Source organism: Acytostelium subglobosum (genome assembly GCF_000787575.1).
Source record: "Acytostelium subglobosum LB1 DNA, scaffold: scaffold31, whole genome shotgun sequence".
Taxonomy (NCBI): Eukaryota; Evosea; class Eumycetozoa; order Acytosteliales; family Acytosteliaceae; genus Acytostelium; species Acytostelium subglobosum.
In genome coordinates, this window is record NW_012236502.1 from 102,112 (window position 1) to 128,206 (window position 26,095).

At 43.9% G+C, this 26,095-nt stretch overlaps 11 protein-coding genes across 11 annotated transcripts; 9 read left to right on the top strand and 2 right to left on the bottom strand.

Annotated features, from left to right (window-relative positions):
- Positions 1 to 137: 137 nt before the first annotated feature.
- On the top strand, positions 138 to 1,178 carry SAMD00019534_111870 (hypothetical protein; the record flags this gene model as incomplete). The annotated part of the gene is made up of 1 exon (XM_012893516.1): positions 138 to 1,178. A coding segment is annotated over one exon (1,041 nt), but the record flags the coding sequence as incomplete, so codon positions are not given.
- A 254-nt stretch (positions 1,179 to 1,432) lies between these two features.
- SAMD00019534_111880 (hypothetical protein) lies at positions 1,433 to 3,226 on the bottom strand (the record flags this gene model as incomplete). The annotated part of the gene is made up of 6 exons (XM_012893517.1): positions 1,433 to 1,636; positions 1,702 to 1,845; positions 1,930 to 2,294; positions 2,367 to 2,765; positions 2,831 to 3,071; positions 3,143 to 3,226. The coding sequence occupies 6 exons, from the start codon at positions 3,224 to 3,226 to the stop codon at positions 1,433 to 1,435; spliced, it is 1,437 nt and encodes a 478-aa protein (XP_012748971.1).
- Positions 3,227 to 3,958: 732 nt separating this feature from the next.
- On the top strand, positions 3,959 to 5,058 carry SAMD00019534_111890 (hypothetical protein; the record flags this gene model as incomplete). Its single annotated transcript, XM_012893518.1, has 3 exons — positions 3,959 to 4,224; positions 4,310 to 4,919; positions 4,999 to 5,058. 3 exons carry the CDS (start codon positions 3,959 to 3,961, stop codon positions 5,056 to 5,058), a joined length of 936 nt encoding a protein of 311 aa, XP_012748972.1.
- Positions 5,059 to 6,336: 1,278 nt separating this feature from the next.
- SAMD00019534_111900 (hypothetical protein) lies at positions 6,337 to 12,274 on the top strand (the record flags this gene model as incomplete). The annotated part of the gene is made up of 12 exons (XM_012893519.1): positions 6,337 to 7,401; positions 7,506 to 7,874; positions 7,950 to 8,318; positions 8,396 to 8,767; positions 8,847 to 9,218; positions 9,279 to 9,650; positions 9,738 to 10,106; positions 10,191 to 10,559; positions 10,626 to 10,985; positions 11,055 to 11,417; positions 11,501 to 11,863; positions 11,951 to 12,274. The coding sequence occupies 12 exons, from the start codon at positions 6,337 to 6,339 to the stop codon at positions 12,272 to 12,274; spliced, it is 5,067 nt and encodes a 1,688-aa protein (XP_012748973.1).
- A 404-nt stretch (positions 12,275 to 12,678) lies between these two features.
- On the top strand, positions 12,679 to 13,008 carry SAMD00019534_111910 (hypothetical protein; the record flags this gene model as incomplete). The annotated part of the gene is made up of 1 exon (XM_012893520.1): positions 12,679 to 13,008. One exon carries the CDS (start codon positions 12,679 to 12,681, stop codon positions 13,006 to 13,008), a length of 330 nt encoding a protein of 109 aa, XP_012748974.1.
- Positions 13,009 to 13,918: 910 nt separating this feature from the next.
- Positions 13,919 to 14,502, top strand: SAMD00019534_111920 (hypothetical protein; the record flags this gene model as incomplete). Its single annotated transcript, XM_012893521.1, has 3 exons — positions 13,919 to 13,937; positions 14,025 to 14,082; positions 14,154 to 14,502. The coding sequence occupies 3 exons, from the start codon at positions 13,919 to 13,921 to the stop codon at positions 14,500 to 14,502; spliced, it is 426 nt and encodes a 141-aa protein (XP_012748975.1).
- A 60-nt stretch (positions 14,503 to 14,562) lies between these two features.
- On the top strand, positions 14,563 to 14,985 carry SAMD00019534_111930 (hypothetical protein; the record flags this gene model as incomplete). Its single annotated transcript, XM_012893522.1, has 2 exons — positions 14,563 to 14,630; positions 14,682 to 14,985. The coding sequence occupies 2 exons, from the start codon at positions 14,563 to 14,565 to the stop codon at positions 14,983 to 14,985; spliced, it is 372 nt and encodes a 123-aa protein (XP_012748976.1).
- Positions 14,986 to 15,806: 821 nt separating this feature from the next.
- SAMD00019534_111940 (hypothetical protein) lies at positions 15,807 to 16,232 on the top strand (the record flags this gene model as incomplete). Its single annotated transcript, XM_012893523.1, has 1 exon — positions 15,807 to 16,232. The coding sequence occupies one exon, from the start codon at positions 15,807 to 15,809 to the stop codon at positions 16,230 to 16,232; it is 426 nt and encodes a 141-aa protein (XP_012748977.1).
- Positions 16,233 to 16,914: 682 nt separating this feature from the next.
- Positions 16,915 to 17,925, top strand: SAMD00019534_111950 (hypothetical protein; the record flags this gene model as incomplete). The annotated part of the gene is made up of 2 exons (XM_012893524.1): positions 16,915 to 17,341; positions 17,381 to 17,925. Coding segments are annotated over 2 exons (972 nt in total), but the record flags the coding sequence as incomplete, so codon positions are not given.
- A 2,384-nt stretch (positions 17,926 to 20,309) lies between these two features.
- SAMD00019534_111960 (hypothetical protein) lies at positions 20,310 to 22,065 on the top strand (the record flags this gene model as incomplete). Its single annotated transcript, XM_012893525.1, has 2 exons — positions 20,310 to 20,837; positions 20,911 to 22,065. Coding segments are annotated over 2 exons (1,683 nt in total), but the record flags the coding sequence as incomplete, so codon positions are not given.
- Positions 22,066 to 22,138: 73 nt separating this feature from the next.
- On the bottom strand, positions 22,139 to 25,922 carry SAMD00019534_111970 (hypothetical protein; the record flags this gene model as incomplete). Its single annotated transcript, XM_012893526.1, has 3 exons — positions 22,139 to 24,985; positions 25,058 to 25,588; positions 25,659 to 25,922. The coding sequence occupies 3 exons, from the start codon at positions 25,920 to 25,922 to the stop codon at positions 22,139 to 22,141; spliced, it is 3,642 nt and encodes a 1,213-aa protein (XP_012748980.1).
- Positions 25,923 to 26,095: the final 173 nt, after the last annotated feature.

Here is a 26,095-nt window from a genome sequence, read left to right on the forward strand (position 1 = left end):
TCCTGATTAGGTCCTGGGGCCGAATCACTCGATGATTGAGGAAAGCGAGTACAGCTGTAATGTAATCTATTGGTAGCACTTAAGTTGTTAACATTATTTATTTAACCAATATATCACAGATTTTATACAAACACATAATGATTGTAGACCCAAAGGTTGCCAACCTTAGATCAGGAGAACATCCTAACGGTACACCTGGAAGTTGTGGCAGTAATAGTAGTTGTGGTAGTAGTGGTAGTAGTAGCAGTAGTAGTAGTAACAGTAACAATAACAATAATAGTATTATAAGTAGTAATGGCAAAAGTAGTTGGGTAGTAGGCTCAATAAATAACAGTATAATCAATCATAACAACAATAACAACAATAACAATAAGATGGCTGTACATGTTACATCAACAAATAATACAAATAGAAAGAGATCGGCTGATAATAATCACAATCACAACAATAACAACAATAACAATTATAACAACAATAGTATAAACTGTGGACAGAGTAGAGGAAGTAGAGGTAGTCAATCAAAGTCATTCGATAACTACCATGTGTTGATCATACTCTTGGGACAGCTGGAAGCTTTCACTCTTCAAGACATGAAACAACTTCGTCTTGTAAGCAAGACTTGTGCAAGCATGCTAGAGCGTCACTTTTGGGAGTCACAGGTACGCACCGCCTACTTCACTCAGACCAACTCCATCAACTATATAATGCCACCATCCAACTGGAAGCGCACCTATCTCACACTGCCTCGTGTGATGCATCAGAAGGACTGGTCATTATGTCCAGTATGCTGCCGTCAATCACTTGGAGTGATTGCTGACACCAATCAACTCGCCTGCTCAGACCAGGATACATGTGGCTTCCGAGCCAACCTTGGCTTTGCTTGCAACTCAAATGGCCATGGACATGTTAATGGACAATGCACCAAATGTTTGTTCTTGTGTGGCCGATGCAAGAACAAAGTGCGAGGCGACAAGATTGGCTGGAAACAGATGGAGGAACAAGCGTCATCGCCAGACTACCTTGCCTCTGAGGAAGAGGAGGAAGAGGAAGAAGATGATGACGAGAGCAGAGACGACGGTTGCGAGTACTTTGTCGTCTGTGAACGATGTATCAAGAGTTGCAGGCGATACACCATCTGTCGCAGCTCAGACAGCGACACTATATTCTCCATGGAAGAGTAACCAAGGTCCATGGGGAAGACATATATATATATATATATTTATTTAGTTAGTTGGTTGGTTGGAGGTCAGGACAGGACAGGGCGAAGCAATGCTCTCATCCAATCATCATCACATTCACAACTTGACGCGTATATCTTCGTCAACAAGCTTATAATAAACCTATCTATGAATAGAAGAGGTTGAAGTTTATATATAACAACAGTACAACATAACATTACTTGGCTAGATCATTTGATTGATTGATGGCCAACTCAGTTATTATTTCCACCATAGAGGTAACTGGTAAAGGTCGATGTAGATGGAATATATGATGAGGACTGAGGTGGTGGAGGCTTGAACTGTGTCACTGTGCTAGTGGATGCTGATTGATAGAACAACAGGTAGCCACATTCATTGCCTCCATAATACTCTGTTGACGATCCAAATATATCGAATATGTCTGATTCATTGACGATCTGATGCGCGCGGATATTGATATGTTAGTCAATGTCATCTAGTCCAACTGATCCTTCCAACTTACTCCCATGTTGTCATCATCGAATCCAATCCAATGATCATTGCTTTTGACCATGCAAGTGTAGTGTCCATGATTGGGTCCATTGCCAGCGTGTATGACAACGGCAAACAAGTTGTACTTCTTGTCTGGCTCCTCTATATCACCAGTCTGTTCCGTCGGCAGTCGATTAGTGTTAGTATCATCCAGTCTCATCAATCCATTCAATCAATCCAATCAATGGTCCAAACATACAGTATTCTGAATGATTATCTCGAATGGGAAGACGACTCGATAGTTCAGCTTCTTGTACTGTTGTATCTTCTCGATGAACTTGAATCGCTTGAGATGGATGATGAGCGTGTTGGGCAGCTTCTTGATCTTCATTCGCTTCTGCGCCTCCTGCAACGAGATGCACTTGTCACAGAAGAACTTGTCATTCTTGGACAATATCTCCACGGAGCTAAAGTTGGACAGACAACTCGTGATTGATGTGTTCTGATCAATATCGATGCTAAGATCCAAGAATGACTCGTCCTTGTTTGTAACAGACTCGCATGTCAGACACTTTGTCTCATTGGTCAATGTGCCTTCAAAGATGTCATGTATGAACGTTTTAACTTTGGACGATGAAGATGGGATGTTGTGTTAGCCTGTGCCTCGCAATCAATCAATCAATCAACTATACATACTATCTTTGTCTGGTGTATCGCTTGTTGTCTTGGGGATTGATGTGGTGACGCTGGCCGTCTCGCTGGTCGAGCTGTCGGTCCTTTGGTGTTGGTTGGCCGTCGAGACTGATGAAGAGGTGGTCGATAGCTTGCTGATGCTATTGCTGCTGCCATGGTTGTTATTGTATATATTTACACTGTTGTTGCTGTTGTTCAAACTGCTGCGACCAGAACTCTGCAGGCTCTGGCTGTATGTGCCCGAGCTGTTCAAGCTCTGTGTCATCATTGGTGTCTGCTGCATCAGTCGCTGCTGTTGTTGTTGTTGCTGCTTGGTATGTTTCTGTAATGACTCTGCAACAGAGTTGAGCAATACATTCAAGAACTCATGAGCGTCTTGATGCATGTGTCCTCTGAACATCTCTATCGGGCAGGCATGTGTGAATGAGTATGAGTCGCGCGATGGGAGACGGGAAAGGATACCATACCATTCTCATAGCGAAGACGGTCGACAAACCTCTTGGGAGGCACGACACCTGTTCGTTTCTTCTGTGAGGTGATGTTGACAAAGAGGTCGACCAGGGTCAGGAGGAGACTGTCCTCCATATTCCTTCGATTGGCTGCAATATGTAAGTTGTTCTTTGTGTAATATTGTAGTATAGAATTACGGAATGGTATACAAAAGTACAATGCCTGTAATACTGAGTTGCAATAGCATGTATTGCCAAACTATCAAATAGTATGTATGGTATGTGAGTCAGTGAGTGACGTCGATCATTCAATCATTGATTCAATCATACATTCTCTAATCCATAGAATCGTTCATCCTCTGATATATTAGTATTGAGAAGGTCTTTCTCGAACTTTGATGATCCAAGTCCCATCTCTATATCTCTATCTCTATCTCTTTATCCTTATCTTTATCTCTACATGTCACTTCACAAACACAATCAACTTTCAAAGTTGGGGTTGAGGGCAAGGGTTGAGGGCAAGGGTCGAGGGCAAGGGTAGAGGGTTTAAGTCATCTTCACTATTAACAATGAATGGATTTAGATAGGACAATTCCACTTTATCATAAGTTAAGGAGATGGAAAGAATAGTATACTTTAATAGCTATTAAAGTATTGTATTTAGGAACTTCGAATATATATGATCCTATCTTTCTTTTTTGTTGAAAAGATAATATCTAAAAATGGGTCGGACACGACTTTGTGAAGAGTCGCACGACGCGTCACTTCAAGGGCCAAGTCACGAGTATGTTAATAGTCTTGATCAATTGATAGACTGATCACTTTTTACATCGATATATATATTTATAAAAATAGTGACAAATATAACAATGAATATTAAAAATATTATTATTTGTATAATTTTTATTAGTTTATATTTTGTCAATGTGTCATTGGCAGTTGATTATACATATGCTAATTGTATCCTCACTCCAAATACCAAGACCAACATAGTAGGTGGTTTCACAATAATCTACAGAGTAAGTATTTTATTTATTAATTTATTCAATCAAATAATAATTATGATCATCCACTTACACCATATCCTATTAAAAAAAAAAAAAGCCAAAGGATGATCAATATGGTATAGATTATCAGGTTCTCAATATGCCTGCAAACAAAACTTATGGAGCTGTACTTAGGGAGTTGGGTGATATTAGCTCTGTGGGCGCAGCTGGAGCAGCGGCCGGAATGACACTCGGCAATCCATGCCCAGCTGGACAAATCGTCAACTTTACATCAGCCGATGCTGAGTCTGGATACTACACATACGTACCTCACAGTGTGTACTTTGCTCACAATGGTTCTAACTCAATGATTGGACGTGCCATCACTGTTCTCGACTCTCACACATGTGATCCTAATGCCAACATGTATGTACTATTTATTGGAAGGAATAGTTCCATCTATCACACTCACCAACTCGCTGACTAACAACAACAACAACTCCGTCAACAGTGTCGCTCAATGTGTGATTGGAATTGGAAGTTACCAAACATTTTGGGTTAAGGGTATTGATGTCAACAGCACCAACTTGGTATCATTCAAGACGGACAGCATAATGAGCTCGCCCAACACAGCCATCAGTGTTCTTCGTCCAACGAATGATTACAGAATATCCGGCTTTGTCTACATCCAGGTCAACTCAGACTCGACTGTCACCTTTACTGCAGTCATCAAGGGATTGGACAACACGATCGCTCATGGTATCCACATCCATGCCTATGGCGACTTGATGTGGGACAATGGCACATCAGTTGGCCCGCATTGGAAGGGCGCCAATCAGACACACGGCCTGCCACCCGCGGACAATCGCGAGCTGGGAGACCTTGGCAACATATGTGTCTACGACGAAGATGGCGTGGCCTACTACAAGTATTCCACTTCGTACTCTGGCACACTGTCATCCGCTGTGAACTTTGTAGGCCGCTCAATTGTCATCCACGCGATACGCGACTCTGGCAACTTGAGCGCACTTGGTGCCCGTCTTGCCCAAGGTGTCATAGGTATCACCACCAATCCAATCCCAACTCCTCTGCCCAATGGATTGAACTTCTCCAGCGAGCCAGTTTGTACATCAATCATTCCTCAAAATACTACTACCTCTACCTCTTCCTCTACTTCTACCTCTACTACCTCAACTACAGCTGGTACTACTACTACTACTACTACTTCTACAACTACCACTGGGGCAACTTCAACAATGACTGCAACCACCTCTACCACTTCTACTCAAACAACTAGTTCTACTACCTTCACCCCCAATACTGGATCGATCACCGTCATCACCCATACCTTCTTCACTCTTGTAATAATTGTCCTATTTGGATTGATGTTCCAATGATGATACACTCTCGTCAATAATAATATAAACAAGCATAGGCCTTGACGCTGATGAACCCCCTTTATTGTCATACAAATAAATACATACCCTTTCTTTGACTTCAATGTTATGATATGACTAATTAATGCATTGAATTCATTTATCCACAAAAGTTATAGGTTGAAGTGGGTTGTTTACAAAATGTTGCTCATCATAATATAGAATTGATAGATTGAACACAAGTGAGTGTGGTGGTATAAACTACCACCTTTCCTTTTAATTCATCTGGTTAAGGTGTGGGTCAACACAGACCATTATTTCCAATTGAGTGGTGATTGTGATCAATCAACTTATCACTTCTCTCATACTAATTAGTATGGTGGAAGCAAATAGGGAATAATCAGCGTGTTATATTAGCACTCTAATTTATATTTGGGTCCTTATTTTATTTATTAACAAAGATGAAGATGATGTGCTATCATGTTGGGGTGCTTAGGCACACACAAACTCGCGAGTCGACGATAATGTTGTTACTAATTAGCAGAGAGGGAGGCGGAAACCCATCATCCGTCATTGGATTGACCAGTCATATGAAAACATAAGAACAATACTAATTGCCTGGCCTCCTCCATCATATGATGTATATAGTGTGTTCACCCTCATCCATCCTTGTTGTGTATGAGTATATAATCATCCCATAGATCTATTATTCCCTAGGATCAAAATTGTATCAAATACCTTGAGTGGATCTACTTGATTTCAATCAACATTACATCTAATATTTATAAATAATAATTATTACAATATAATTATCCTTAGGTATATTATATATATAATAATAAACTATATTTATAACAACAACCATAACACCAAAAAAAAACACAATGTTACTCACCAAGAATAAATTACTCTTGGTGGTGATATCAACTTTATTGTTGGTGATCACTAGTATTCCGGGCTCCCGTAAGTCTACAACTTCCACCTCCAAAAACAATTCTAACCTAAAATCATCATCAATCCATTAATCAATCACAATTTTTTTTTTTATTTTTTTTTTATAGATTCCTCTCAGTGGATGTCACCAGGATCAGAGTGCTCAGGAGTTAAATGCCAATCTGGATTTGTTTGTTGCCAACCTTTGCCAACAGTCTCTCCAAAGTGTATGCCAATTTGTACCTTTAGGAGATGCCCAACCGGTTACTACTGCACCTTTGACCCATTGAGGAACCTTGCCTCCTGTGCTCCACAAGTTGGCCAGATAACCACAACTGCCTCGACCATTGTAAGCACAGGTGCCACTGTGGCCTCCACAAGCGCTTCAACTGGAGTTCCCCCAATAACTGGTTCTTTCACCACCACTGTGACCACAACCGTTTCTACAACCTCGACTGTAGCATCTACGATTGTCACTACCACAGTTAGTCCTACAACTGCCATTTCAACTGTCGCATCAACCACTGTGACCACCACTGCCTCTACAACAGGTCCAATTTCTACTGTGACTGCCACCACCACTGTGTCCACTGTTGCTTCTACTACTGCTGTTCCAACTGGTACCATCACCACTGGAACTATCACAACCTCAGCCTCGACAACAGTGACTACAACTGCCTCCACCACAAGTCCAATATCCACCATCACTGCGTCCACCACTGTGTCAACTGTTGCCTCTACCACTGCTGTTCCAACCGGTACAATCACCACTGGAACTATCACAACCTCAGCTTCGACAACGGTGACAACCACTGCTTCCACCACCAGTCCAGCTTCATCAATCACCGCCACCACCACAGTGTCAACTGTTGCCTCGACAGTTGCTGGAGGTTCCACAACCAACAACCCTCCAATCACCATCACCACCTCAACCACCAGCAACCCTCCAATTACCACCGCCTCCACTACAAGCAACCCTCCAGTGACAACTACGTCGACCACCAGCAACCCTCCAGTGACTTCGACAACTTCCAACGATCCGGCCACTACTACCGTCTCACCAACTAGTACTACTGCCGTTCCAACTAGCACTACTTCAAGACCCACTACCTTGGCCTCGACAACAGCAACGACCACTGCCTCAACCATTGCTCCACCACCAATTTCCACCATCACTGGTTCTACTTCCGCAACCACTACTGTGTCCACCATCGGTACCACAGCCCAGCCTACCCCAACTCCCAACGATCACCTCTATGATATCCTTGGATCCGCCTTCATTGATTCCAACAATGTATGTTTCATCAAAAACTTTTAGACTCCATCAATCATTTGTCACAAAACCTGCCCTGATCACTCAATCAAACAATGATTAACAATCAACCATCAACCTATTAGAACGCAAGAGATGATGCTGGAGAGCTCAGATTCTTCAGATACAACATTGATCTGTATGACAACAATGCAAAGAAGATTGATTCGATCGAGGCCTCCAAGTTGGGTAACACCAACGCCTTCAAGTTCACGGGTTACAAGGCTGGTCGCTACTGCATGGTGGTGACCTATCCCGAGGGAGGCTACAACGTTTCATCCACTACTCGTGCCGGTGGCAACATGTTCAACAGAACCGGTGACAACCAGGGAATGAACTGTTTCGACCTTGGTCCCAGCACCACCAATTCAAAGAGGGAGTACATCACCAAGGTTGGCTGGGTACCCGAGAAGCTTCACAACATTGCTGGAACCGGCTTCCTTGATAGGAATGATGTAAATATCTAACCATCACTCACTCATCAATCAATCACAACTAACATCAATCAATCAATCAATCAATCAATCTAGAATGGTAAGGATGATGCTCGTGAGTCCCGATTCTTCCGTTATGGAATTGATCTGTTGGACGCCGCTGGTACCGTCATCAGGACCATCCCTCCCTCAAGTCTCAAGAGCACCAATGCCTTCATCTTCAAGGACTTCCCACCAGGAGACTACTGCCTCAAGGTCCACTACCCAGAGGGTGGCTACAACATCTCGTCTTCGGTTCAACCCGGCGGCAATCAATTCACTCAAGACGGCCCAGGTAAGGGTCTTGAATGCTTCAAGCTCAACAAGAACACTGTCAACACCAAGAACGAGTACCCAACCAAGGTTGGATGGGCACCACTCAAGACCTACGACATCCTCGGCTCTGCCTTCCTCGACAAGAACAACGTAAGTAGTGACGACCTTAAAGTCCTCAGAACACCTCCCATCGAGACTATCATTGCTAACATTCCGTCAATCTATAGAACGGTCTTTTGGACTCTGGCGAGCCCGGAAGGTTCTTCCGTTATGGTGTCGACCTGGTTGATGAGCATGGTGACATCATTGATGAGATCACCCCTGATCAGCTAAAGTCCACCAATGCATGGGCCTTCAAGAAGGTGCCACCTGGAAAGTACTGCCTCAAGGTCAAGTACCCAGAGGGCGAGTACAACATCTCATCCGTCATCAAGCCCAGCGGCAACCAATTCACTCCAACTGCTGAAGCCGCTGGTCAGCAATGCTTCGACCTCAACAACAAGACTGTCAACGCCAATGGTGAGTACGTCACCAAGATGGGTTGGACTCCATTGAAGTACTATGACATCCTCGGCTCTGCCTTCCTTGACAAGAACAACGTAAGTAATCCCAGCTCGGCAACACCTACACACCAATCAAACACTAACATACCAACTCCTTGATGCGCATATCGAACAGAACGGTCTTTTGGACTCAGGCGAGCCTGGAAAGTTCTTCCGTTATGGAGTCGACCTGGTTGATGAGTCTGGAGACATTGTCAGCTCAATCACCCCAGAGCAACTTAAGTCCACCAATGCATGGGCCTTCAAGAAGCAACATCCTGGAAAGTACTGTCTCAGGGTCAAGTATCCAGAGGGCGAGTACAACATCTCGTCGGCCATCAAGCCAAACGGCAACCAGTTCACTCCCACTGCTGACTCTGCCGGTGAGCAATGCTTCGACCTCAATAAGAACACAGTCAACGGCAATAACGAGTACGTCACCAAGATGGGCTGGACACCATTCAAATACTATGACATCCTCGGCTCAGCCTTCCTCGACAAGAACGACGTATGTAGTCTACTCATTCATTTCAAGGTCACAACTAACACATACCCATGTCAACAATAGAATGGTTTGTTGGACTCTGGCGAACCAGGAAAGTTCTTCCGTTATGGAGTCGACCTGGTTGATGAGCATGGAGATATTGTCAGCTCAATCACTCCAGACCAACTCAAGTCCACCAATGCATGGGCCTTCAAGAAGCAACCACCCGGAAAGTACTGCCTCAAGGTCAACTACCCAGAGGGCGAGTACAACATCTCATCCGTCGTCAAACCAAACGGCAACCAGTTCACCCCCACCACCGAATCATCTGGCCAGCAATGTTTCGACCTCGGCAAGAACACAGTCAACGGCAATGGCGAGTACGTCACCAAGATGGGCTGGGCTCCATTCAAGTACTATGACATCCTCGGCTCGGCCTTCAATGACAGGAACAACGTATGTAGTCTACTCATTCATTCATTCAGTTCTCTCCACACATGGGAACCTTGGAATACTAATACAATTGAAACACAACGCCAACAGAATGGAGCTCAAGACTCTGGCGAAGGAGCATTCTTCCGTTACAACGTCGATCTGGTCGATGAGTCTGGAGACATTGTCAGCACCATCACCCCGGAGCAGCTCAAGAAGACTGGCTCCTGGGCCTTCAAGAAGCAAGCACCTGGACACTACTGTCTCAAGGTCAACTATCCAGAGGGAGACTACAACGTCTCGTCATCAATCAAGGCCAACGGCAACCAATTCAATGAAACTGGAGCCAACTCAGGACAGCACTGCTTTGACCTTGGCAAGAAGACCACCAACGGCAATGGCGAGTACATCACCAAGGTTGGCTGGGCACCATACAAGTATTATGACATTCTCGGCTCGGCCTTCAATGACAGGAACGATGTAAATATTAGCAGTAGTCCTTGTCTCTGCCAACTTGACAACAACTAACGACACCAACTCAACCACACATCTCTCAAACAACAGAATGGAGCTCAAGACTCTGGCGAAGGAGCATTCTTCCGTTACAACGTCGATCTTCTCGACGAGGAAGGAAACGTTGTCAGCACAATCACCCCCGCCCAGCTCAAGTCCACCGGCTCCTGGGCCTTCAAGAAGCAAGCACCTGGACACTACTGCCTCAGAGTCAACTATCCAGAGGGAGAGTATAACGTCTCGGCAATCACCACAACCAATGGCAACCGCTTCAATGCTACTGGCTCCAGCACTGGTGAGCACTGCTTCGACCTCGGCAAGAAGACCACCAATGCCAACGGCGAGTATACCACCAAGGTTGGCTGGGCTCCATTCAAGTACTATGACATCCTCGGATCGGCCTTCCTTGACCGCAATGAAGTAAGTTGTGACCCAGCCAATCACTCCACTCCTAGGACCACTTTACTAACTATGAACCAAATTTAGGATGGTATTGATTCAGGTGAACCAAGATTCTTCCGTTACAACATGGACCTCGTTGATGAGGACGGTAATGTTGTCCAGTCGATCACTGCTGCTCAACTCAAGTCCACCAATGCATGGGCAATGAAGAAGATCGCACCTGGCCACTACTGCCTAAAGGCTTCTTACCCAGAGGATGGCTATAACGTCTCGAAGGTCATTAAGGACAACAAGTTCACTCCAACTGATACCGCCAAGGGTGAGCAGTGCTTCGACCTCGGCAAGAGCACTGTCAATGCCAATGGAGAGTTTGTAACCAAGATTGGATGGGCACCATTCAAGGTCTATGATGTGCTTGGATCAGCATTCATCGATACCAACAAGGTAAGCTATATTTTGATTGGTTGGTGACCATTACTCACTCAACTTGATCGATCACTTATCAAATTTTAGAATGGAGTCGACGACTCTGGAGAGGCCAGATTCTTCCGTTACAATGTTCAACTTGTAGATGATAATGGTGAAGTCTATGACACAATCACTGCCGATCAGCTCAAGAGTACCAACTCGTTCATCTTCAAGAAGGTTCCACCTGGAAGCTACTGCCTCAAGGTCGACTACCCTGAGGGTGGCTACAACATCACCGACGTCATCAAGGACAACAAGTTCACCAAGACTGGTGATTCCAAGGGAGAGCAGTGCTTCGAGCTCAACGATGGCGCGGTCAACGCTAACAAGGAGTTTGTCACCAAGATGGGATGGGTCGGATCCACCACCTATGAAATCTCTGGTTCAGCCTTCAATGACAAGAACGACGTATGTTATACAATTAACAACTCCATGCAAGTGAGCGATTGATCGAATACTCACTCACTGTCTCATTACCTCACACTTTATAGAATGGAATTAAGGATACCGGAGAGGGAGCATTCTTCCGCTACAACATGAACCTACTGAAAGATGGCGCAGTTATCAAGACAATCACGACCACTGATACAAAGAGCACGGGTGCCTTTATCTTCAAGGGTCTTGAACCAGGTAGCTATTGCCTCAAGGTTGACTACCCTGAGGATGGGTATGATATCTCGTCCGTTGTTGCAAAGGACAACAAGTTCACCAAGACTGGAGAGAGGACTGGTGAACAATGCTTCGAGCTCAACAAGGACACTGTTGATACTCAGAACCGCTTCAATACCATGGTTGGATATGCCCCAATCAAGACCTTCCAGATTAATATCAACGCTTTTGGAGATCCCAACGGAGTATGTATTGCACTCACCCTCATCTCATTGACCAAGACCACAAGAGTCATTGATTAACCTATTTATTTATATCCAACAACACTACAGAATGGTATAAGGGACTCGGGTGAGCAAGAAAACTGGTTCCGTGTCGCCTATGATCTAATCGATGCTAGTGGCGAAGTTGTCGATAGTGTCAGTGCAGCCGCAACCAAGAGTACTGGAAATGCTATCTTCAAGAATATCTCACCTGGAAGTTATTGTGTCAAGGCCAAGTACTACGAGAAGGCCAATGTTTCCCCAACTATTGCTGCCGGTGGCAATCAGTTCACCAAGACTGCGGAGGGTGAGGGAGAGCAATGCTTCGATCTCAACAAGACCAATTACCCAACCTATTCAACCAGCACCAAGGTTGGATGGAAGGCCAACTAGGCTTCATGACTCGTCAAGGACCATCACTCCTTTTAAAACATTCCATTAAAAATACACCAACATTAACAATTGGTCAAACCAATCCTCGTTTTCTTATTAATAAAAATAAATACTAGTACGGTCATTTTACAATCTTTGGGTATCCGCATGGTCACTGCTGAAGAGACAACTGGCTGAAGATGGCGTTGGTTCTGAGAAAACCAAGACCGAGCTCAGGAGAATGGTTCTGAGGAGCTCAAGGACAAGATTAAGTCAGAACCAGGCATACCCAAGATGAGGACCCTCTGACCAAGTTTCGTGTTATCCCTCTTTGCCATGGTGCGAACCTCGTGATCAAGTTGGCAAAGAAGTCCTGTGTCCAAATCCATATCTTTGGTCAATACGTCAATGCGGATGGTTGTAATATGTCCTTAACCTGTGAACTGAAGGATAATGAGAGACCTGCTCGTCATCAGGGTACCAACGCAGAGGATTGGAACCCAATCTTTGAGATTGAGGCTGTCCTAGATGCTATGGATCTACCCGTTTACTACAATTTTGCGGACAAGGAGGCATACCAGCGTAGGATCGGTCAACCAAAGGCTGGATTCACCAAGAGTCACAAGTTCATCAACGTCACCCAGCTGAGCCCAAACATCGACTCGTCTTATTCTCCTAAGGACCCGACATACAATGTCCGTTTCCTTAGTGGAACTGTCAAGTTTGTCGAGTTGATCATCTCCAAACCGGAATAAAGGAATCATTCCATACTTCTCAAACATGTTTGATTGATTCCATTCGTCCGTTGTGGTAGCCGTCTCTCTTGGAGGTGACTGAGTTTGATTGATTGATTGATTGATTGATAGAGTAACACATGCCCTATCCATATATACCAGTCAGATGCACGATGGTGATTTATTGTTGTTGCTGATATTATCACGGTTGTTGTTTGTGAGGCAGGCTACTTGTACTGGACATGGTGGTCGATTGAGTGGACACTTTTGCCTCAAGGCAACTGCGGTGGTAGGTACAGTAGTTGTGGTTGTGGTTAACCTCACTGTGGTACTCACCACAAGGTGAATGAGTGTCGGAGCCATCGATTTGTTGGTTTGGCTGTGTCTTGGCGCCTACACAGATGTGGACACCGTTGTGTTCCCGTCGATGTTGGCCCAGCCGTTCACATATTATGATGAAGTACTTCGGTAACAGAATGGTTATTAGGTGATTGCCGTCGCTGGACCAGATCAAACACTCAATTCACCTCAAGATATTCGTTGTCTGTATCTGTGCCAAATGGAATAGAGTGATTGAATGGGTACAATGAATTGTTGGTCAAGAAACAATGATAAGTGATGATCTGATCAAAACAAGACAAAGATACCATTTTACTAAATAGATTGGTCATCCTACAAAATATTTGAAGTTGCTGGGTCCAAACTACAATTTGGGTCCACCTTTTAGTGATGGACAAAATACAAATAATAATAACATTAAAACAAATATGATATTATTTCGGATGTCCTTGCTACACATCAACTAGTTTATCCAACCAAAATATACAAATATTCTTTCAAATAAGTTAAAGTAATAATATATATTTATATTTAGATAAACTAAACAATAGCTAAAGATAAATTTAAATCATTCTCCAAGGTGATGAAGAATATGGCGAAGGAGAAGGAGGGTGAGATGAAGGAAAAAGTCATGGCTGATCCTTTCGCACTCATTAACATTGAGTTTATCATTGAGTTCTACTAAGATCCAATTCAAGTAATATCCGACAAGCTCAAAGACAAGGAGTTTGTTGGTGAATGTATTTCAACTGCACTGTATGTATCCAATCAATCAATTAAATATTCTCATATATTCCAATTAATTAATCAATCAATCATATGTAAAGTGAGTGTGTTCCAGGTATTGGACCATTGTTGGCTTTTTCCTTCTCGATGTTCTGGCCAAAGGACCCAAACAAGGAACTTGTGACCAGGAAGGAGTTGCAAGCGGCCATCGACACACTCAAGAATGAGATGATCACAATCATTGACAAGAAGATTGAGGAGACTGAAGCCAATATCTGGAAGAAACTGGTCAATGCACTCTTTGAGTGCTTGGTCAGCGAGTTGGATGATCTCCAGGAACCCATCTCACTTTTGAAGAGACAGTTGGCTGAAGATGGTGTTGGTTCTGAGAAAACCAAGACCCAGATCCGAATGGCACTCACCTCACTCCGTCACAAGACCAAGGAGTAGTCCAACTTCTGTCGTGAGCCCAAGTACACCAAGCACGTCCTCAAGCCATACTTCCAGTCAATGTTCATCATGGTGTTCATCTATCGACAGTTGAACAGTTATTGGTATCAGTTTGATGTTGATCCAGAGTATGTTACTGGTATGTATTTACTTACAATCAATCAATCAATCATTCAAAGATCACAACTTATGGGCCCAATCACCGAGGAATGGGAGCCAACATTTGAGATTGATGCCGTCCAAGATGTGATCCCACTTCCACCTTATGCAGATTTTGCGACCAAGGCTGCATACCAGGATAGGATTGGTGAACCAAAGACTGGATTCACCAAGACTCATAAGATCATCAACATCACAGAGATGAAGCTCAACATCTCCAGTTGTCAAGATCCTTATGATCCAAACTTCTATGGAACGCACGATTATCAGAAACTTGACGGTACTATCAAGTTTGTGGAGTTGATCATCTCCAAACAGGAATAAATAAACTTACCTCTCAATCAATGATTGATCGGAGTGAGTGGTGTCAGTCATACCATTAAGTACGAGAGATTGATTGATTGAGTGAGTGAGTGATTGGGGAATAGATAGATATAAGTAAGATTAGAATTGTTCAATGATTGATGATGTTATTGTTTTATTATTGTAGTTAGCGTATCAACTATAATTATTTGTATGTTGTACTTGTTCACAAACATGAATGAATAAATGATTGAATGACTGAACTACGAATTGTTTTGTTTTTTTTTTTAATTCAACAACACAAACCTCTTTGATGAATACGAGAAGAGCAAACAAAATGTTTGAAATTACTGTTGGAGGGGTTTGTTTGGTTCAGGAGCAACTCACTCACTCACGTACACACACACAGCATCAACTCTTTACCTACCCTCACCTGTAATTCAGTACTCACTAGCTAGCTAGCCTCTCTGTCTACTTAAGTCAAGTCTATCAATCTTAACTTAAGAAGAAGAAGAAGAAGTAGTGATATACACAGCACAGTTTAGAGAGAGAGATACCTGTCTTGTTGTTTGTTAGGACCCTATAACTCTTGTAGATCCCCCACCTACCCAATACATGTAAGCAAGCAAGCAAGCAAACAACGATTGATGATCATTGATGTCCTAGGACAAGGACTCATGAATGAATGAAGAAACATGGTTACTCATACATACATACATACATACATACATCGACTCATACGTAACAATATATAGTTAGTTGTATTATTTAGTAGTAATATACGATCATCAATCAATTAAGAGAGAAGTAGTATAATACAACTTTGAGGAACTACAGAAAGAATGTCTTCAACACCATCACCATCATCGACGTCGTCGTCATCGTCCTCAACAACAAAGGCCATTCCTTTCTCACAGAAGGAGATTGCCCGTCATGACATGATCGACTTCTCCACGTCAGTCGGAGGCACCATCTACGGCACGACACCAGGCGGCACGAAGAAAGTCTACGATCGCAACACCCTGCTGCACATCCGTAACTCTCCTCTCTCAAAGACACCCCCTCCTCAGGTCCTGAACATGATCGAACAGATGAACAGGTCCAAGGTGTCAAAGTCACCCAACATGAAGTCGCAGCCACCCGCCGTCACCGTCCCCGCCGGCGCCACCGCTGCCCCATCCTCCTCCACCACCCCTGCTGCCAGCTCGACCACTCAGCAGCAAAAGCCCAAACCAACGACCGAGGAAGACATCTTTGAGATGGATTGATTTACATCACATCCGCCCAATGCACCGTCCTCCTTCCCAATCCGACATATTCACCAGCTTATCTCCGCCTCGCTCATCATCAAGGTTGAGCGTCAGCTTCAAACAATCATTTAACAACAACACAGACACAACATACAAAGACAGACAACGCAGCGGCGGCGCCCAGGATCACGGGCCGCAGGTTAACTTTCATGCATGTAGGATTGATTGGACCATTATCTATCAAATCACACGATCATGTATGTCATTGACTTGGCACACAACAACCCAGCATCCCTCCCTTCTCCCCTCCCCTCCCCTCCCCCTCACAACCAAGGCCATCATGCCATGTCAACACCTCTTCATTCATTCATTAATTGAGTGAGTGGAGGGATAAATTAATTAAGTCATATACGCCAGTACAGTATTACAACCAAGCATTGTAAATAAACAACAACAACAACCAACACAGCTCACTCCCCCTCGACGAGGATACTTGGGGAGAGGAGTTTGTGATTACGTCGGAAAGGTACACGAGTGTAACAATCAATCAAGTACTTGTTGACATCGTTCAAGTACTTGGACACAATCATTGGTTCATGATGTCTGCGCTCATTGCCATTGTTGAATTTTCTTGTCAAGGTTGGCGCATCAAGGTGTTGCCGCGAGTGAGTGTGTTCATCTTCAACTTATAATTAATTGTTCAACTTATAATATATATACATATAGACTAGACATGTCAAAAGAGGAGATATTCGAAGATTGGTACTCTGTGTTGGAGTTGGAGCATGATGCCACAGAGAAACAGATACAGAGAGCGTACAGGGTGTTGTCGGTGAAATGGCATCCGGACAAGAACAAGAGTGCAGAGGCCAGGGTCATGTTTGAGAAGATATCAGAGGCCAAGAAGATACTCAATGATAAGGAGAAGAGAGCACTGTTTGACGCTCAGATCAAGGCCAAGCGAGAGAAGAAGCGCAAGGATGACGAGATGGACAGGAAGAGGAAGAAGATGAAGGACGACCTAAACACACGAGAGGAAGAGATCCGCAGAAAGAAACAACGCGAGTTGGATGAGAAGCAACGTGATAGAGATAAGTACCGTGATGAAGTCTTGCGATCAATGTCCAGTGGAAGTCCGACCGTCTCGTCAAGATTTGAAGCGTCAGGATTCGGAGCCGCGCAACAACAACAACAGTCGCGTACAGAGAGCAGCAGTTCAACAATTGACACAAAGAGTGTAGTGCTTGTTAGATGGAGAAGCAAGCTAAAGTATGGAGAGGATGGTCTGACTGATGTATTCTCATCTTATGGACAAGTCGACTCGATCGTTATTCTGGAAGACGATGAATGTGGTGAGAAAAGACGAAGAAAGTGTAATGCCATCGTGTACTTCACCTCAAACAAGACAGTGGACAGCATCATCGGACAAAGCAAAGAGATCAAGAGCAAGTTCAAGCTGAAGGTCGAGCGAGCCACCACCGCCTCATCGCCACCATCCCACGTCCCCTCTGGCACGGAGAACAACAATGAGGATGTTCTTCAGAACATCACAAATATCACAGAGCCAACAACAACTCCAACGAATAATACCTCAACAAATACACCAACAACAACATCACAGAGCTTTAAAGAAAAGGAGAATGACGTACTCAGACGACTGAGGGAAAGGATAGCCGCCAAGTCTAAGGTGGGAAGCGACGAAACATCCACTCCTTAAGGTTAGAGAACTTCGCAAGAACATTGGAATGTCCGTCCATCAATCCAACCAACCAAACAACAGCACACAACAAACTTTCCAATTTTGGAGGGGACCTTCTCCGTGCCACCACCACCAGGTCCATAGCAAAGAAGAAAGAATGAATGGACCGCACCACGTTACTCCATTGCAATGGTTGGTCAAGTTAAAGTGGCGTTGGAACTCGTGTAATGAGGTGAGGTTTACGTCGCAACTCAAGAGCATGCACCTGTCGATTGGACAAAGACCATTCTCCACACAATTAATTGTGGTGTTACTAAGTAATTAAGGTGATCGATGGACACCAACACCGCCCGGGACATCATGATCGCTCCCATCACCACCATCACCCACCATTCAATCCATCCGACGCAACAAATTAAATCGTTGCTTTGGTTCGTTGTACCAGGGCAAACGCAACAACTCGAGGGAATGGCGCCTGATGTTTTGAGCGCGCGTTAGTGGCAAAAAATATAACTTTGGAAAGCATTCTCTTTCTGTTTTTGGAAGACAATCGAATCACAATTGTGCCATGGGGTACCATGATGTGGAAGCAGTTCACGAACTCAACATCATGTCCTCATTGGCGTGATTTTGTCGACAACCACCCCCCTCTGGTGTGTTGATGGGATAGTGATAGTGAGTGTTTAGTTGGGTGTTCTGTTCTGTTTGGTGATGTCGAGGTGACGCTCAATGTGTATGAGAATGGTGTATGTATTGTTTGTGTGTTTGAAGCAGTGAGTGATTAGTTCTGGGCAGGGTCGCGGGGGTTAATCCATCGAAGCACGGTCTTGTCTCTGTTAGCACCAGACACATAATGATATCCTTGTTGGCAACATCTCCAGTTCTACTCTTTTAACATAAATCCCAATCCATACCCATCAATCACATACACATAAACACAAATAACAAATCAACAACAAGAGTTGTTATAACTAAACTATTATTATTTATAAACAAAAATATATATCGTATTCATTAGAAGTGATTGATATATACCATTCCATTCCTTTAATTTAATCAAATCAAACAACAACCCTTCAATTGTTTGTTCATTGTTCATACAGCATCGCATTGTTTCATGATACATAGACCATCACCTCCAACATACTACCGTTCAACATTATTATTACGACTGTCAACACCTCATCACAATCATATACATTGAATCAATCGATAATAATAATAATATTTATATATTAGATAACTAAACAGTTCAGATTCAAACATCGACTATTTATTCCAAAAAACACAGAAGTATATCAACTCTTTGTTTCCCAAGACAGCACAGACCGACTCGAAAGATCAAGATCACACCCATCTTTGAACTTTAACCACGCAAGCAACCCAACAATTATTTATCCCCATCTAGACAATAATAATTCTATTTAATATATATATAAATAATTATAAATATAAATAGTCATAGTCACAGAGGTACAGAGCCTAGAAGTATTTCCAAGATCTTAATACTTCCTTATTTATACATAGGTATGTGTAATAATATATACCCATTCATTCGTACGCACCACTGTGCATTATGACTCCATGGAGTCAAGATCCACGAACGACGCCCTATTTGTGACATTCCCGAACACCCCTACCCTCACAATGGAGCAGTCCCGCCACTTCACCACAAGTCACCACGTCCACCCCCACTATGGGTGTTCTCCGCATTAGGACACGTATCTCTCTGTGTTTCCCCAACACACACAACAATATTTAATTTTATTTTGTTTGTTGTTGTTGACCTACACTCACTCACTCTTCTAGATTCGACGCTGAGCGAAGTGCACTTCAATATCTCTCCCCAACACACGCGAGCGTTCAATTCAATTCACAGTCGGACACTGACACTGCCTTGCTCCTTGCTCGGTCCACTCTCTCAACCAACACCACTACTGTTTGTTTATACACACGCGCGTGCATTTCTACACATATTCATGTAGATATAAGTTTTAGAGAGAGAGAGATAGAGATAAAGAGATAGGACGACATTGACACATACACACATACCCGACAACCACACACATTCTACATACACACTCACCCCATACACACACAAGCTGTCTCTTGACAAGCCAAAGTTTTCGTTGCTTTAAACACAATAGTTTTCCATTCTCATAATCTCTTCACCAAAGGTTGTGCACTACACTACACTACAGCTTCAAGCTCAAAGTTAATATAATATCATTATAATTATTACACACACATATATAAATATACATACAGATAATATCATACACACATTTACAATACAATCAATCTTGTATTTTGTAATCAATAGTTGTGGATCACGAGCTTGCCACAGTCATTCAGTAACAGTTGTAGTCTAATATATACTCCCTTAAAGCTTATAGCACATCAAACAACAACAACATATATACAACAACAACAAAATGTCAGTCGTAGCTACCAAGTTTCTCAACATCTTTATGAAGGATAAGAAGCGCCTGGACCCAGAGAGAGTCAAGGCAAAAGCCGCTGCCAAGTTGGAGAAGCGTTCTGCAGGCAACCAACAGTCATACAGAGCTTCACAGACCATCACCAGAGAGCAGTCGTCATCAACGATGACCACTTTCAGTACCACCACCCTCAAGATTGAGGAGGAGCGCATACAGACTATACACGAGGGCGCCAACACCACACCAATGCCACAGCGCATGTGGTCAGAGCAGATGGACAAGGACAAGGAGAGCTTCGCCGCCGACGGCGGAGAGTTCTCTGACAACTCTCTGCTTTCACATCCATCGTTCCTAGAGCCATCCCGCGTCACCCGGATCCAAATCCAGAACGTCGCCATTATATATAACCCATTCTCTGGCTCCAAGATTGGAGAGAAGATCATGAATGAGGCAAGGAACTACTTTGAGGTACATGGACTGAATGTAAGTTATTACAACACATTTACATCTTCTGTTGCACAACAACATTATACTAACATCCATTACTACACATCAGGTTCAAATTATACCAACCGAATATAAAGGACACGCTGAGGATTTGTGTAGGAATATGGATATTACAAGCATAGATGCAGTCTGTTTGGTTGGAGGAGACGGAACTATACATGAGGCTGTCAACGGAATCATGAAGCGAGATCCACAGACACGTGAGAAGTTTGTCATGGCATGTCTGCCGGCGGGCACTGGAAACTCATTCGTCATGGAGCTGCAAGGTACTCTGAGTATCAAGCACATCTGCGAGAGAATTCTGAACGGTCTCACCGTCCCCGTCGACGTCGCCAAGGTCACCTGCATTAAGAAAGACACACTCACTCAAGACCTCAACAAGAAGAAGGCCGAGTACAGAAGTCTAAAGAGTACTTTGGCCAACATTGACCTTAACTCTACACAGTTGTCCGAGTCCTTGGATGCCAAGAGGAGATCATATCACAATCTGAAGGCCGTACGTCCCGACGCACTCATGGACTTTGCCGCCGAGTCGAGCGAAGCCGAGGTATACTATAGTTTCAACTCACTGCATTGGGGCTTGGGCTCCAAGGTCAACATCACTGCCGAGAAGATGCGTTGGATGGGCAAGGCCGTCCGTTACACCACCGCCGCCGTCATCGAGTTGTTCAAGGGCGAGAAGATTCTGGCGCGTATCGAGTATGAGGATGCCAACGGAGAGAGCTCTGCCATTGAGGACGAGTTCTGTCTGGCAATCATCAACAACATCCAAGGAGCTGCCAAGGGCATGAAGATGGCACCCAAGGCCAAGCTGAACGACGGACTGTTTGATCTCATCCTTATCAAGTCGACCAAGGCACTGGACCTGATGAACGTGTTTGCCAAGGTGTACGACGGAACGCACACTGAGCTCGACTACGTCATCTACAAGCAGGTCAAGAGGTTCAGCATCACTCCATTCAAGAAGGACAAGGAGAGGAAGAAGCGTCTGCACAAGGAGAAGAAGAGACTGAGGGCGTTGGCCAAGAAGGAGGGCAGCGAGGCCGGTTCGCCACTGGAGATTCTAAAGACTGAGTGTAACACCATCCTTGCCGAGCTTGAGGATCAGATCGAGGAGGAAATCATCGACATTGATGGAGAGCTCAAGGGTGCCACACCATTCCTCTGTGAAGTAATCCCACGATCCATTCGAGTTGTAATATAATATAATATAATAAATAATATATATACAAATAATAATAATTCATGTGTACAAGTTAGGAATCAAGTCCTTTTAATCATTTACGTCTGGCTGTCTTCTTGGGCGGTGTGATTGTTGTCTTTCTTCTCCTTGGCACTACCTTGCTCGTGTCCACAAGTTGTTTCTCATCCTCACTATCAGGCTCCTCCATATCTGATCCTTCGTCGCCAGTTGATACCCAGTCCTTGTATCCCTCTTCGTCTTCGTCTTCATCATGTTCATCATCCTCTTCCTCTTCCACCTCTTCCTCTTCAACATCACTGTCTTCCTTGGGTCTCTTTGGTGACTTTGTCTTCTTGCTTGCGCTTGGCTTGGCTGTTGCCTTTGGGATTGGCTTGGGTGTAGTCTTGCTCTTCTTCTTCTTCTTGCTGCTCTTGTTCTTTGTCTTGACACTATCACATCCACCATCATCCATGTCAACTGGCGCATTGTCCATATCCTCATCCTGTGGCGCATCACCTTCAACCTCACCTTCGCCATCGCCATCATCACCATCTTGTTTGTTTTTCTTCTTGATTATCCTCTCTATGGCCTGTGCCAGTCTCTTGCTCTTGAGCTTTGATGGAAGTGAAGATGCTGGATTGTTGTTGGCCCTGCCACTTGGTTGTGTGGCGGTGGTGTCATGTTGATTTACAATCCTCATGATTGGTTGTAGAAGGTTCTCAGCCTTGAACCTCTCCCATCCAAACTTGTCCACAGCCATTCGACGCAGTGACTCCCAATCAGGGTTTGCCCATGAGAATGGCTCGTCAGATGAGTTGACATCAGGACTATAGAACGCGGACTTTACCAAGTCAGAAGGGAAGCTCTCCGGTAGCAATACATTCTTGACAAGGCCCTTCAGATGGGATCGTTCATTCATCTGTTTGGCTGCAGCAGCGTCTGACTTGGCAGCACTCTTCATGAAGGTCTTGAACTCTACCAGGTCATTGAACTCGCTGATGATCTCCATCGCATTGACTATGCCAATACCCTTGATTCCAACAGTGTAGTCACATCCAAGTAGCAGTGCCAAGTTGATCATGTCCTCTCTGTTCAGTCCAACCTTGACCACAATGTCCGACAGGATGTATCGCTCGGGACGATGGAACAAGTGACGGTAGACCACCAGCTTGGCGTCACCAAATAGCATGATATCACTGTCCTCTGTGACAACACCGTCAACAAGGCCCAATCTAAAGAGCTCGGCACATTGTGCCTCTGCCTCGGTGGGTGCCGTGATGAATGGGATGCCAAAGAGTGTGAGCAGGTCATGGCATTGACGAAGCATCTCATCATCGATTGATTGGAAGCTTCTGACCTTTTGCGAGATGACGTTCATTGTTGCAGTCTTTTCCAACTCCAGCTCTTTGTCCAATCTATCACGTTCGTTCGAGTTGAAGTACTCAAATATCAACTTGTTCTTTGAGCTTGATTGCGTTGACTTTGGATCCTCATTCTCTTCTCTCTCTTTGTCCAAGTCTCTCAATTCCAGATAGTTGAATCTGGCACCTTGATGGAAACCATTGGATGGGCCAGCACTGGTGGCAGTGGCGTTGTCACCATTGTGATTGTCATTGCCAGTGTGAGTGAATGGATGTTCATCAATGTGATCGTCACCGACAGCTTGTCCATCGTATGTCTGGTCATCATCATGAGCAATCTCCACAATGATGTCCTTATCGTCCTCCTGATCATTGATGGTGATGGCATCGTCGTTCTTCTGTTGATCCTGTGCCACATCTGGCCCATCAAGGTCGAATATATCAACATTATCAAATTTGCTCTTGGGCTTTTTGAATTGGTGATCTTGCTGCTGATGTTGTTGTTGTTGCGATTGAGATTGAGATAGTTGTGATTGTTGATTGTCATTGTTGTCAACAACAATATCAACATCTTGCGGTTGTTGTTGTTGTGGACTGGAATCAATCTCAGGTGAGCTGATGCTCACCGCTGGTCCATCATTGTCATCATCGGATAGGTCAATTGGATGATTTACCTTGTTGGCCTCTTTGCCACTTGTGCTGTCTCCACCACCAACTATTTTGAATGCCAATGGTTTGTCTCGAGAAACCAGGCTGGCAGCTGTGAATGTGTCCTTTCCCATGTTCTTTGATGACATTGATTGTGATGAAGTGTTCGTTTGTGATGTTGCCGTTGTCGTAGTAGTTGTTGTTGCGGTAGATGTCGTTGATGTTGTCGGACCTTCATCAAAGTAGTCATCATCGAATGGCTGATCAAAGTTAAAGGCATCATCGTCATACATTGAGAAGTCGTTTGTGAATGACTTTGATGTTGTTGGAGTCTTTGTTGGTGTCTTGTTTGGAGTTGATGTAGCTGAATCAATGTTGCTAGTGTTCTTGGCTTGTACAAGGTCATTGATAAGGTTCCTGGCAGTGTTACTACGTGCAAAAACAGGCTGATCTCGATCTCCAACAACATTGTCCAATGTCTTTGACGGAGTCAATGAGCTGATCTTTCGATTGATCAGCAGCTCAAAGTTACTACTCAGCTTGGCTGACAATGGAGAGGACTGAGTGCTGCTGCTGGCACTATTAACATTCAGTTGTTGTTGTTTGTACATATCGTCCTGCTGTCTCTTTGGCTTCTGTTGACTTCGGATTGGTGTGCCCAATGCTAGCTTGTCACTCAGTGTCATTGCCTTGGTCTTCAATGTAGATGATGTTGCTGAAGGTGTGGATGAAGATGTGGATGTGGATGAAGATGATCCATAGGCCAATGATGGAGCAGTGTTGCTCTTGTGAAGTATAAAGATCGTCTCGCCATCTGGATTCATGTACTTCATCTCTGGCTCCATGTTGTCCTTGACTTCCGAGATCTTCCTTGTGAGTCTACCCTTTTGTAATATGCTTCCAATCTGATGTTTGGAAAAGTCTATCGGTGTCTATATCATTGATTGATCGAGTGAGTGAGTGATCGAATGATTGATTGAGTTGGATGTCCAAGCCATGCATACCTTTGGAGGAGTGAGTATGGATAGACTATCTTGTACCTTCTTCTCCTGCTTCATTTGACTTAGCACCTCTAGTTGGATGTCCTGGGGCAACTGACTGAACACTTCTTTGTCAATCTCCTCAGGTTCGAATGTATGAATGAACTGTCCATCATCAATGCCACCAATGTAATCACCAATATCGTCGTCATCATCGTCCAAGTTATCAGATGTTTGAGTAGTGTTATTATTATTGTTGTTGTTATTGTTATTGTTGTCATCAAGTTGATCAACATCAACTGGTTGATTGATTGAGTTGGATGCTGGGATGATAGTGTCATCAACAATCTCAAGATCACTGTCCACTTCATTGTTGTCATCAAAGTCATAGTCAAAGTCCAAGTCATCGACCAAACTGTCCAAATCCTTACTGGCCAGATCCTGATTACCATTAGCCTTGGCCAACTGTGCCTTTAGAGTATTCAACAACAACATCTTCCTTTGATTCTTCTCAATCAATGCCTCATTATTCTCTCTTCTCTTTCTTCTCTCTTCCTGTGTGTTGGGGAATGAGCGACAAGTGAGTGATGGTCAATCATTCATTCAATCTATCAATCAATCTTACAATAGTTCTCATCTTTAGATAGGGTGCTTCACCATCGAATACTAGTACAGGCTTGATTCGATGTTGTAGTAGCTTACATATCCTCCAGAAGAAGCCTAGTATATGAGCGTTTGGATCGGGATCACCTCGACCATCACGAAATGCATTGACGAATGAGTGCAACCAGATTGATGCATCAATGGCCAGTGTCTGACCCTGCAGTTCATCCAACTCCACATAAGTACCTGTCGACTGTACCAAGTCCCATAACTTTGGTACTCCCATATCTCTTTATCTCTTTGTATTCTATCTGTTTGATTGAATGTAGAATGAAAGTGAAAGTCAATTTAGGCTTGAGTTTATGGGACACTTGGTGTCTTTCCAAGAATCTCAAGATTCATATCCCATAAGTGTTTACAAAGAGATAATTACAAAGATCTATAGATAGAGATAAGGAA